Below are 13,194 nucleotides of genomic sequence, written 5' to 3'. Positions count from 1 at the left end.
CAAATAATAAATCTTAGTTGAGGTAACATATAAAACACATGGAGTAAATGGTTAAATTTGAATTGACATAACTTGCTGTAGTCTTCTAAGTGTTTGACCAATTAAAACATTTTAGTTGAATGGACTATAAAACTAGTTCACTAAAGGTTGAGCCAACTAAAAAATAACAATTCAGATAACACTTTGAAGTCAAAAATTGGCTGAACGTAAATTTTCTGTGGAACTAGTTACTAAATAATAATTAGTTGAAACTGCTTGATATTTTTTACAGTGTACAAGTATCTGAAAATGTGCTGGCCTGCTAAAAACTATTCATTCATGTGGCTGGGTCAGTTTGAAAGACAAAACTTCAAAACAGGAGGTTACGGTCAGGTCCAACTCTTTATAATCCCAGTCAACGTGAAGGAATGCACAGCCTCTGGTCATTTGAGGAAATGCATTACCAAGCCAACAGGATCACACTTTCATTGAGTGGTAAAAGTTCGGTGGCTTTAACTTCCTTTTCAGATGGTATCACTTTTACACTTCCCTTTACATGCATTGTTGCTAAGAACAATAACCACCAAGTGCTGCTGTATACAAGCATGGAAACAAGACAATATTAACACTCATAAATAATGATGTCACTGCATAATAAAAACAAGCAATAACAAAGGAAACAAGTGGGCCAGCTCTAAATAACTGTAAGTCAGTGACAATATTTAATGAGTCAGAGGCTAAACTGTCAATTTAAGATGAAAAGATTAGCTTTATACATTCATAAGTATATAAGCTTTTGTAAGTATAAAGGGACTGGAGATGTTCATTAAAAGTTATGCTTCTGCCATAAACATTCTATAAACTTAGATGCCGTTTAGTTTGAGCTGATTCTTCAGTGAAAGACTAAGGTGGGCCGCAACCTTCTCTTTATGCACTACCAGGACAGTTAATATAATCAGAACTCTCATCACCAATGATAGGCATGACTGCTTACATTCATCTCAGCAGATCTTCTCTTGAATATAACCACTCAAAGTGTGTCATTGCTCACTATTAATGGGACCATAAAATCCTGCTGAGTTGGACGGTTCTACTGGTCATTGAAATGGGTTTTACCTGCAATACATCTCACTATCATCTAAAATAATCATTGTGGACAGGGTAGACGCTGGTGGCTGTGTCAAAAAAGAAGTAGCACACCTCATATGTTTGAGCATTGCCGAATGGTATTTTAGGTGCATGGTGGGCTAAAGAGGCAGACAAGTCAAAATACTGCCATTTCAACTTCATAGAGTAGGCATTATCCTTAACGACAGCGATGTGTCCAAAGGTGTTCATGTCAAATGGTATTTTGAACTCGCACCACATCAAATTCATATGCGGATTGTAAATTTTAGATGTTTGTGTATGTGGACTTCTTGAGGTCAGTAAGTCTTTTATGTTCACCAAGGCTACATTTATTTGATCAAAAATAAAGTAAAAACAATAATACTGTGCAATATTATTACAATTTAAAGTAACTGTTTCTATCTTAATATATTTTTAAAAAGTAATTTCTTCCTGTGATAGCAAAGCTGAATTTTCAGCAGCCATTACTCCAGCTTTCAGTGTCACCCTTCAGAAGTCATTCTAATATGCTGATCTGCTGCTCAATAAACATTTATTATCATTACACTTTAATATTACTTTAATATTTTTGTGGAAACCGTGACACAATTTTTAGAATTCTTAGATGAAAAGATAGTTCAAACATCTTTTGTAATATAAATGTTTTAATCTAACTTTTGATCAATTTAATGAATACTTGCTGAATAAAATATTCACTTCTTTCAAAACACAAAAAAAAACTTACTGACCCCAAACTTTATATTTATATACAGGTGCTGGTCATATAATTAGAATATCATCAAAAAGTTGATTTATTTCACTAATTCCATTCAAAAAGTAAAACTTGTATATTATATTAATTCATTACACACAGACTGATATATTTCAAATGTTTATTTCTTTTAATTTTGATGATTAGAGCTTACAGCTCATGAAAGTCAAAAATCAGTATCTCAAAATATTAGAATATTTACATTTGAGTTTGAATAAATGACCATCCCTACAGTATAAATTCTGGGTATCTCTTGTTCTTCGAAACCACAATAATGGAGAAGACTGCTGACTTGGCAATGATCCAGAAGACGAACATTGACACCCTCCACAAAGAGGGTAAGTCACAGAAGGTCATTACTGAAAGGTGTGGCTGTTTACAGAGTGCTTTATCAAAGCATATTAAATGCAAAGTTGACTGGAAGGAAGAATTTGGGTAGGAAAAGGTGCACAAGCAACAGGGATGACCGCAAGCTTGAGAATACTGTCAAGCAAAGCCGATTCAAACACTTGTGAGAGCTTCACAAGGAGAGAACTGAAGCTGGAGTCAGTGCATCAAGAGTCACCACGCTCAGACGTCTTCAGGAAAAGGGCTACCAAGCCACTTCTGAACCAGAGACAACGTCGGAAGCATCTTACCTGGGCTGTGGAGAAAAAGAACTGGACTGTTGCTCAGTGGTCCAAAGTCCTCTTTTCAGATGAAAGTAAATTTTACATTTCATTTGGAAATCAAGGTCCCAGAGTCTGGAGGAAGAGTGGAGAGGCACATAATCCATGTTGCTTGAAGTCCAGTGTGAAGTTTCCACAGTCTGTGATGATTTGGGCTGCCATGTCATCTGCTGGTGTTGGTCCACTGTGTTTTCTGATGTCCACAGTCAACGCAGCCATCTACCAGGAAATTTTAGAGCACTTCATGCTTCCTTCTGTTGGAGATGCTGATTTCATTTTCCAGCAGGACTTGGCACCTGCCCACACTGACAAAGGTACCAAAAGCTGGTTCAATGACCATAGTGTTACTGTGCTTGATTGGCCAGCAAACTCGCCTGACCTGAACCCCATAGAGAATCTATGGGGTATTGTCAAGAGGAAGATGAGAGACACCAGACCCAACAATGCAGATGAGCTGAAGGCCACTATCAGAGCAACCTGGGCTCTCATAACACCTGAGCAGTGCCACAGACTGATCGACTCCATGCCACGCTGCATTGCTGCAGTAATTCAGGCAAAAGGAGCCCCAACTAAGTATTGAGTGCTGTACATGCTCATACTTTTCATTTTCATACTTTTCAGTTGGCCAAAATTTCTAAAAATCCTTTCTTTGTATTGGTCTTAAGTAATATTCTAATATTTTGAGATACTGATTTTTGACTTTCATGAGCTGTAAGCTCTAATCATCAAAATTAAAAGAAATAAACATTTGAAATATATCAGTCTGTGTGTAATGAATGAATATAATATACAAGTTTCACTTTTTGAATGGAATTAGTGAAATAAATCAACTTTTTGATGATATTCTAATTATATGACCAGCACCTGTATATATATAATTATATATATATATATATAATCTCACAAATTCTTTCATCTTTTATTCATGCCATGTTGTTCTACACCTGTTTGATTTTCTTTATTCTGTGAAACATAAAAGGAAATGTTAGGCACAATGACAGTCTCTGTCACCCAACACTTTCAATCTTAACATTTAAATATTTTTTTCTCCATACAATAAAATTGAGAAGAGACTGAGACTGCAAATATGCCAAACATTATCTTTTGTGTTCCATGAAGAAAAAAGGTGAGACAGGTGTGGGACAACATGAGTGTGAGAAAAAAAATTGAATTTTCATTTTTGAGTAAACTACGCCTTTTAAGGTTTTTGAACTCTCCTAAATTCTTTATTATTATGTAATGGGTATTGTTAGAAATTAACTTTTACTGCTTTTAATTAGAGTTTAGTCTTCAAAGATGAAAATGATTATTTCTAAACCACAGTCACTGTCTTCATGGTGTAACAGGCCCTGAGATGAATTGATTTAATGGTTTAGTTGAATGCACAAACCTTCAGAGTTCCTGGCTCGGCCAGCTCGCGTGCCTGCCTATTCAGTTGCTTCGCAATGATTTGACATCGCTGACACAGGCTTTCCCTCCCGTGCTTGTTCTCAGAATAACTTAACTCCGTTACGGACACTGAACCGGCACCCTCCGGGTTTGGCCGGCTGCCGCATTGCACTTCCTCTGCAGAATGAAGCCTTTTCCTAGGATTGAGTGCTGGACTCTGCACTGATTCACTGCTTGCTGATACTTCAACGACCTTAAGTGACAGAAGGGCAGAAGATTATTCAAACTGAGAGTGAATGAAAAGTGGCTGCTGGAAAAATGTAGTCTGTTGACACAACACTTTACTTTAAGACTCTCATTATATGGTCCTCCAAAAAACAACACTGCACTGCTAAAGAGAGAGAGAGAGAGAAACAGCTGGACCCGGTGCAAGATAGTTTGCAGGTCTTAACACGTTTAAGATGATTTCCAAGCCTTGCTAGACCAACCTGACCAGGCTTAAAAACCAGTTAAGACCACCAAACCAACTTTTCCAGTAGGATAAACACTGTTCATGAAACAATACATGATTTCATTTATCAAATGCTAAGTATTTAATTTATTTTAAAATCATTTTAAATCATTTTAAAACTTTAATCATACTATATCTCACCATGAACCTCCTGAAATCTGGGCTGCGTCCTGCACCTTGAACCCAATAATGAGAGCGCATGTTTCTGTTTTAAATGTCCCCGCGTGTCAGACAGTCTGATGTGCTCCGACTCACTGCGAGATTCGCAAATTATCCATTTGATTTCAAAGATGGTAACTCTATGCAGGCGTCTACAGTTTAGTTTTTCCAGTCTTGCGAGTTGTTGCGCTTCTCAATCCCATGCTGACGATAAATGAACTTAAATAAGCTCTCAAAGTTAGACTGATATTGGATCGCTGAGGGGCGGAGCAGAATCACTGCTCACACTGCGCGCTGACCCTGATTCACATTGAAGGCGCATCGTTCTCTTGTGAACGGGAGAAATGTAACCTGTTTTCATTGACAGTACGGTGGTGTAGGCAGAATAGACGTATGCAGACGTATCGAGGCGCACTTTTTCATTTACTGCCATGGATTCCATAGCTGAGTGAAATATTTGGAAAAACTCAAATCCCATTCCTCATTTTTCTGTCTGAAACGTATAAAACTCACACCAATTCACATTTGCTGCTTTGGAATGTGGTGGAAACCGGAGCAGCCAGGGGAAGGAGGAAAGCCACGCCAAGACAGGACAACATGCAAAAAGGCTCAGCATTTTTATTTCATATTCTGTTACACTTATTATTTTATTCGCATTACTGGCACTTTATAGGGCTATAGTTTATATTTTATTATTTTTCTATTTTTGTCACTATTTATTTTTGTATAGTATTATAGGAACACAATGTAAAATAGACATGCTAATAAAGTACTGTGGGAGACAGAGAAAGGGAGTATTTTCAGTTGTGCAGTCAGCCATTTACTATTCCTATAGCGCCACCACATGGCCACAATCTATAATTGCATTTGCATTATAAAAAATAAAAAAATTAAATTAAAAAAAACTATTATGAAGTTTATTCATTGGTGGCGCTTGTATAAAAATGTTTTACTCTTCAAAAATGTGTGAACAGATTTAGAAATTTTTGTATGCATTTGATACATTGTGATAGCATTTTCTTTCGTTGTGGTCAACGCACTTTAGTGTTAGACGCGCCGCGTAGGTCTCTGTGAGATCTAAAACGTGACATGAAACACTTTGTGCAAACACTGTGGGATTTGCTGTGATTACAGTAGACACACACATTTATGGGTCTTTTCGAAGGAGCTGTTCGTGGTGCTGAAATGTTCTTGATCTTTTTGCACTTTTTCTAGACAGATAAGATAAGCATATTTAACAGATATATGAAGTTAACAAATCATGTAAATATTACCTTCTGTTTTCTCTTCAGACAATGACTGGTCAGTCCAAATATTATATCGGCATCCAAAATGAAAGTTTCAAGTTCCACAGGTGCTTCCCTCTGCTGTATATTCCTTGAATCTTGTGGTGCATCATGTAAAGCCATGGGAAACCTCTTCTTTGAGCTGTGTTGTCATCTGGGTGTTAGCCTACAGACAATTTCTAATTATCAAGTCATGCCGCTTATGAAACCACGTGAAAGGGCATTAGAATAAGAACAAATTAGCTACTTGTGACTTTTTAAAAGACAATGTTGTCCTTCAGGAGCTTCGGCGTATGTTTAACCATCTCTGTCCTTTGCGCGCGCACCTGGTAGTCCAAACGAAAACCATGTGGATCGATTCAAAGCGTCGCTGGTGTCTCCGCCTCTTTCTCTCTCTCTCTCTCTCTCTCTTCTTCTTCTTCTTCTTTTCCTTCTTGTATGAGTTACTGTCATGTCTCACATGACAGTAGCTTCACCTGTTACCATTATTTTATTAAATTAACACCGCAGTGCAATAAGCAGCCATTTCGGTCTGTTTTAGGGCATTGCAATAGCTTCTCATTATCATATCTTACTTAAGTGTAAAATATTTTTTTTTCATTGGCAGGTTAACACGCGGTGTAATTATTTACTATTTGCGTAAATAATGTCTGACATTTGCAGGCCTTTATCTCATGAATGCCTTCCTGTATCTACCTAAAAAGTCACATGAGTCTAATGGGGGGTGAAATTTACATTGTATGGGATTATTGGGGTCCGATTTTTTTTAATCCATGTTGAAATGATTTGTATCATGCCCAGTGGTCCCTGGAGTCTCACAGACATATCCTGCATCCTAAACACAGCGTCTCAGGGGAACTCCTCAGCTGTTTTCATGCCGGCGTAATCTGGCCATGTTCCCATTAATGGGAATCTCCACCACTGATGAATATCTGCTCGAAACTCTTCAAACTGTTTTTAATGTCTCAACCGTGAAATTCAACAATTCTGAGTAAACGCAAAAACATGTGCAAAAGTAGGGGTTTTATTTATTTACTCACCCACCCAATATTTTCCTCCAAAATGTATGAAGTGTGGGCTAAATAATACCTTCTAAAAAAGTTATTTAGCCTGTTATTCTAAAATACAGGTAAAACGTAAAACAAACCTAAGTTGCCGCATACATTTCATACAATACAAAATAAGGTGTGCTGAAGACTATTAAACTTGTCTTAAATCTAATGATTAAGTAGTAGGCTACTGAACGTTGGTAAAAAAAAGAACCTACAGTGTGTAATCAAAGACAAACACTAAAATTACTGTTTTGTAACAAAAATAAGAAAGAATAGTTACAGGTTTCATTTTGAATTAGGTTTATTATTTTCAAACAAAATACGAAAATCAAATACATCAAATGTGAAGTCATACAATAAGACGTTTAACACACAGCAATGACAGAGAGAGCGCGAGCGCAAATAGGCCAACAACGCAGTCATCGTACAGTGAACTCAACAAACCTGATTTTAACAAAGTAACAAGCCCGACCCAGCCGTGAAATTTTCCATCGTCTGATCAAGTGGTCCTGAACATTTCACAATTTTTAAAAGAACTGTTGAACTGTTGAGAACCACTCGGCCAAAGAGGAAGCCACAGGTTACCGAAGAAAAGCAGTGGAGAATGAACGCCATAGATCCGGGATCCTCTTTCGAAACCTGCTTGGGAAAATAAACATTTAAAGCGAGATGATTCGCTTTTTTAAGGACATCTTTCCACACAGACGAACTGCACATCTCTTTCCAAAACCACGGTGCTTTTATAGAGAGCAAACGGAAGGGGTCTCACTCAGGGCGGCGAGGAATGATGATCCTGCCGGTTGGACTCGTCAGAGAGGTTCTTACCAATGCGTGGGTTAGTTCACCCTAAACCTGCCTGCTAGACCGGTTATGAGTGAGTGAGTGAGTGAGAGAGCACACCTTTCCTTATGAGAAAACCCCACTTTATGCTCACTTTTCGAGTTTACTCAAACGATTGAAATGACCAATTTGACGATCTGAGTGTCTCCATTTTACCTATTTACTTACAAATATTCTATAGGCCTGTTATGAATTTAATGTAGGCTAATTAGTCAGTAGTAGGTAGTGATGAGTAGTTAGTTGTAGTAAATCATATATGCATTTCAGATGAGTTTAGGCTGTTTTCAACCAGGGTTTTTAACCAGAAGTCATTGGAGAAGAGATATAAACTCTAACTTTTCTAACTAACTGAGCTAGACAATGACATCTCTGAATTCAATAATGAAATGCCTTTAACTGAAAATTGAGTGTTTAATCTTATCATTATACGTTACTGACACTCTATCCTCCAATTTGATACTGTTAAGTGCTTTGACACAATCTGTATTGTTAAAAGCGCTATATAAATAAAGGTGACTTGTATCTATCTATCTATCTATCTATCTATCTATAGTGTAGACATAATGGTTTTTATACAGTTTTTTCTATCCCCTTACCCTAACCCTTCACTAAACCTATCCCTCACACAAAACTCTCTGCTATTTTAGATTGTCAAAAAAGATGATTCTGTATGATTTATAAGCTTGTTTCCTCATGGGGACCAAAAAAATGTCCCCCACAAGGTGAAAATTTATAGGCTACTAATATTATATCCTTGTGGATACATTTGGTCCTTATAATGTAGGGAATACACAAACACAGTTTTTAGGTGTGGACTTTATTGATATTTTATATTATTCAATTTCTTTCAAATATTTAAGATGCTGTTGTAGTTTTGCACTTAACTTCAGAGAACAGAGTTCAGATTGTGAATCAGAAAATGATAAATTGCATAAGACTCACATACTTATTTATTTTGGTGAAACATTTTTATACAAGTCTAACAAGTATGGTTTTGAACTAATTCTTAAAAATTCCCTTCTATGGCCCTCCATCATATCTATTTTTTCTGAAAGCAGAGGAATGCTAGCAGTTTAGTTTCACTGTGACCTCAAAGAACAGGTCTGCCCTGTAGACAACAGCCTCTGATTAGACTGTATGTTACAAGATGGCATCTTTACAAGTATATCCTGTAGAATGGCATTCATATATATATATATATATATTTTTTTTTTTTTTTTTTAATCGAATCCTTTTCTAAAGAATACTTTAAACTCTTAAAGCTGAACATTAAGGCGATTGTTATTTTAAGCCTATTCATGTGTCTCAATAGGCAGAGTATTTGTATGCTCTCATTGAATTTTTTCTCTCTTATTCATAATATGATGAACTGCATTTGTCAAGCAAATTGCAATGTGGGCTTTCAAGTAAGGAATTAATGCTATGTTTTAAATGTAGTGTTTTATGTAAATTGAAACAAATATTATTTTTGTCTCCACCATATAATATTCTTAAAATGAACAGTGTAGTCTCTGTGTACTTTTATTATAATATGCATAAACTGACTTATTATGGCTTATTTTTTTAACAGTGTACTTATGGTGTGTGTATATATATTATTTATATTTTTGTTCTTTGGGAAACAAAAATGGCCGTTTAAAAACAGAAATAAACCTTTTTGGAAACTTTATTTTTAAGACATTAATTGTGTTGTATATGAATTTAGTTGTTTAACCCCTTAAACTGTGCTGAAAATATAATGCCAAACATTGTAATTTGTAATATATATATAAAATGATGTGTGGGGCAAACCTGCAATTATTTGATCCAAAGTACAGCAAAAACAGTAAAATTTTGAATATTTGTATTATTTAAAATAACTGTTTTCTATTTGAATATATTTTAAAATGTAATTTATTCCTGTGATTTCAAATCCGAATTTTTAGCATCATTACTCCAGTCACATGATCCTTCAGAAATCATTCTAATATCCTTATTTCTTGCTCAAAAAAACATTTATAATAATAATAATTATTATTATAATTATATATATCAATTATACTGGCTCCAAGCTTTTGAATGGTATAGTGTATAATGTTACAAAAACTTTTTATTTCAGATAACTTCTGATCTTTGGATCTTTCTATTCATCAAAGAATCCTGAAAAAAAAAATGTACTCAACTGTTTTAAATATTGATGATAATAATAATAATAATAATAATAATAATAATAATAAATGTTTCTTGAACAGCAAATCAGCATATCAGAATGATTTCTGAAGGATCACGTGACACTGAAAACTGGTGCTGATGCTACAAATGTAGCTCTGATCACAGGAGTAAATTACATTTTAAAATATATTCCAATAGAAAGCAGTTATTTTAGTAAAAATATTTCACAATATTACTGCTTTTGCTGTGTTTTGGATTAAGTAAATGCAGGCTTGGTGAGCTGAAATGAATTCTTTAAAAGACATTAAAAATCTTACTGTTCAAAACTTTTAACTGGTAGTATGTAACGTCCCCATGAAACATGGAAACCCATTGTGTGTGTGTGTGTGTGTGTACACTTGCATGTGACTGAAGCTCACAGTGATGTCCATGTTTTAGCTAAACTTGCTTGTGCGGTAGAGCTAGTTCCGGTGGTAGCATCAGATCACGTTTCTTTGTTTGTTTGTTTTTTGAGATGCACACAGAGAGACAGAAATGTTAGCAGGCCAAGCATTTACCTACAATGTAGTGTGTAATGTGTGCTGCTTCAGTCTTCTATGACATCAACCCATAATACATAATACAAATAATTAAACGAAGCATACCTCCTCTCTGAGTGTCTTGACAAACCCAGGTTGACCTGCTAATAGAATAGAAAACTGGAATAACAGTCTACATTGTTTATTTCAAAAAAATATGTATAGTTATCTTATGCTGCTAGCAACCTTAAAATATCAGAAAACAGCAAACTGGTAAAAACGAATCGCAAATGACACAAATGCTGTATCTATGAAATCATCATTAGGCCAGTAGAGAAATGGGAGGGAGATGAATGGAATGTTGTCCGTACTGAACTCAACAATAGCTCCTCTGCATTCTTCTTCTGTGAGAGGCTCTGTGACATTTTTAGCCTCTGTGACAGATCTGTAACAAAACAGATCTTTTATGTGTAAGTAAAGGTCTGGATTGTTACTGACATACTGTAAGCCATGTTCTAACCCGTATTTGTAGTTAGAAATTGCGGCCAATTAGAGCTGAGGATGTGCAAAGAAAAATATATGCATTTGTAAGTGAATAAGTGTCCCTTTCTTTGTTAATAAAGTTTAATTGTAATTTGACTGATTTTGAGGGGGGGGAAATGCATATAATGTAGTATTTAACACCTTTTTCAATATAGCACACACATTTGTAATGTAACAATCAGTTCATAATCATAATCATGAGTAAGTGTTCATGATTGTAAGCAGTTGATAGTGTGTGTATTCACTGACTTCATGTGAATTGATGTAGTTGACCTGCACAACGATCAGTGTCATTCACATTCACTTGTTTCACTGCAGAGGAGAAACAACTCACTGACTAACCCATAACTCATTGTGACAAGCTACTCACAGATCACAAACCCATGTTAGAAAGCCATTATTGAGCTTTAGCACCTAAACACAGACTATAAACATCACACAGTATTGCTTATAATCACATTGATCTAGTTTAGTTATTTCTGTCTTCATTTTAATTGAATGCTTACAGGTCTAATAAAATCCCTTGAGTATAATTAGTCATCTTTTTGTTTTTGCATGCACTTTACCACTTGTGTGCCCTGATATGATCTGACAACAGCAAAATAAACATACACTTGTAAAGAGCATTTAAACAAATTATTTTCCCAGTGGTACTTGACTAATTTGTTTGGATGGATGAGAGGTTGTTGATGAGGTTCAGAAAGGAGAGTCTGGTGTATTCAGCTCCCTTTGAGAATGGTCTGGACTCATTCAGCCTCTTTAGTTTACAACAGAACCAGACAACTGCACATGTACACAATGTATTACCATTCTGTATAATTTTGACCTGAGTCATCAGGATGTTTTACAAATATAACTCCATATAAGGAAATAGTTATAATGGTCTGTCAGGCTTTTAACATTTTGTTTAAAAACAATGTCATAATGTTATGCTCAGAAAGCAGAGTTTCATTGTGAAATTTTAATGTGACATCAAATGTTATAACCAATGCATGGCAAATATTAAAATTAAAATTTCATTTTGTCTGAATAACTTCACACTAAACACTAAAAAAAATTACATTTACACAACATTTTGATGTCTGCTAAAGATTACATTTAAATTATTTCTGTTTTTGAATATTAACTTTAAGTGGGTGTTAGATGAGGTAATCTAATAATCTAAAGTAATCTAAATGTAAAATTCTTCCAACACAATATTCAAAGGTAAGATATTTACTACAAAACACTTCCTTCTGCTGTGATTATGACACAACTGCTGTTTTGTGTTATTAAAAGAAACTGGAAATGTTGATATATGAACTAAAAGATAATCGTTTGTATGTTTTTCAGTATTTAAATTAGATTAAATATATTATTAATAATATTAACATATATTTTTATATATAGTAATATATTAATCTAAATGATTAAGTCATCCTCAGGCCCCTATGAAGTTCGTTGAGGCCCATAGTGGGTTGAAAACCATTGTACCATAACCATTTTGTACCACTAGTTTTTATGACAATTTCAGCATAAAATGAGATTGGAGATTTTACTTTTAATAAACAAAACGCCATCTGGAAAATAGTGATATTTTAATGCTGCTCCAAATGATTTGCGAAAGTGTTACGTTTATGTTCCTGTTGAGTTTCCTGTTTGCCCTTTTTTGGTCATGTTCCTGTGTTCCCTGATTTAGTTTATTAGTTTCCACCTGTGTTAAATAATCATCTCGTTTGCTGTTTTGTTTTCTCTAGTCTTTATACGCCATCAGCATCGTTGTGTTCTTTGTCCTGGATTAATGTTATTTTCAATGGTCTATGTGTGTTGATGCTTATTAAAGATTCTCTACATTCATTGTGCCTTTCTACAACAACGACCCATGACAGAAAGAGAGGCCCAATTTAATTGAATTCACCCAAAATGTCGTTCTATAAAGAAATCACAACTATGATTTTTATATTCAGATGGATATGGTCAAATGTGCATTAGGATAATTAACCAGGTGGCCTACATTTGTCCACTCCACACACCAAATGTATAATCTCAACATAATTTTTATTTTAGCATAGGCCTGGACAAGCTATCACTGTCATCAGTGTAAAAGGCCGTTTTAAACTAACAAACAGGCCATTAAAAAAGCCCAAGGTGTTTGACATCAGTTCGGATCAGTAAACAAATAGCAGCTGAGATTTGTCTCTAGACAAGGCGGCACAAGACCTGTCACACATGGCTCTCTT

The 13,194-nt window shown here is 35.2% G+C and overlaps 1 protein-coding gene across 3 annotated transcripts in view; it reads right to left on the bottom strand.

Annotated features, from left to right (window-relative positions):
• The window catches only part of kif26aa (kinesin family member 26Aa), a 91,734-nt gene extending 85,752 nt beyond the window's left edge, over positions 1-5,982 (bottom strand). For 2 of the 3 annotated variants that reach the window (XM_058756777.1, XM_058756778.1), the window contains exons 1-2: positions 4,568-4,778; positions 3,917-4,168 (exon numbers count right to left, since the gene is read on the bottom strand). In XM_058756777.1, the coding sequence (XP_058612760.1) occupies positions 3,917-4,168; positions 4,568-4,627 (312 nt within the window). In that variant the 5' untranslated portion in view covers positions 4,628-4,778. Of the gene's footprint in view, positions 1-3,916; positions 4,169-4,567; positions 4,779-5,859 lie in introns of those variants that run through there. The other variant, XM_058756779.1, reaches the window with a different exon arrangement.
• Positions 5,983-13,194: the final 7,212 nt, after the last annotated feature.

The sequence above is a fragment of the Onychostoma macrolepis genome, chromosome 20 (genome assembly GCF_012432095.1).
Source record: "Onychostoma macrolepis isolate SWU-2019 chromosome 20, ASM1243209v1, whole genome shotgun sequence".
Lineage (NCBI taxonomy): Eukaryota > Metazoa > Chordata > Actinopteri > Cypriniformes > Cyprinidae > Onychostoma > Onychostoma macrolepis.
This window is presented reverse-complemented; position numbering and strand designations above follow the sequence as displayed.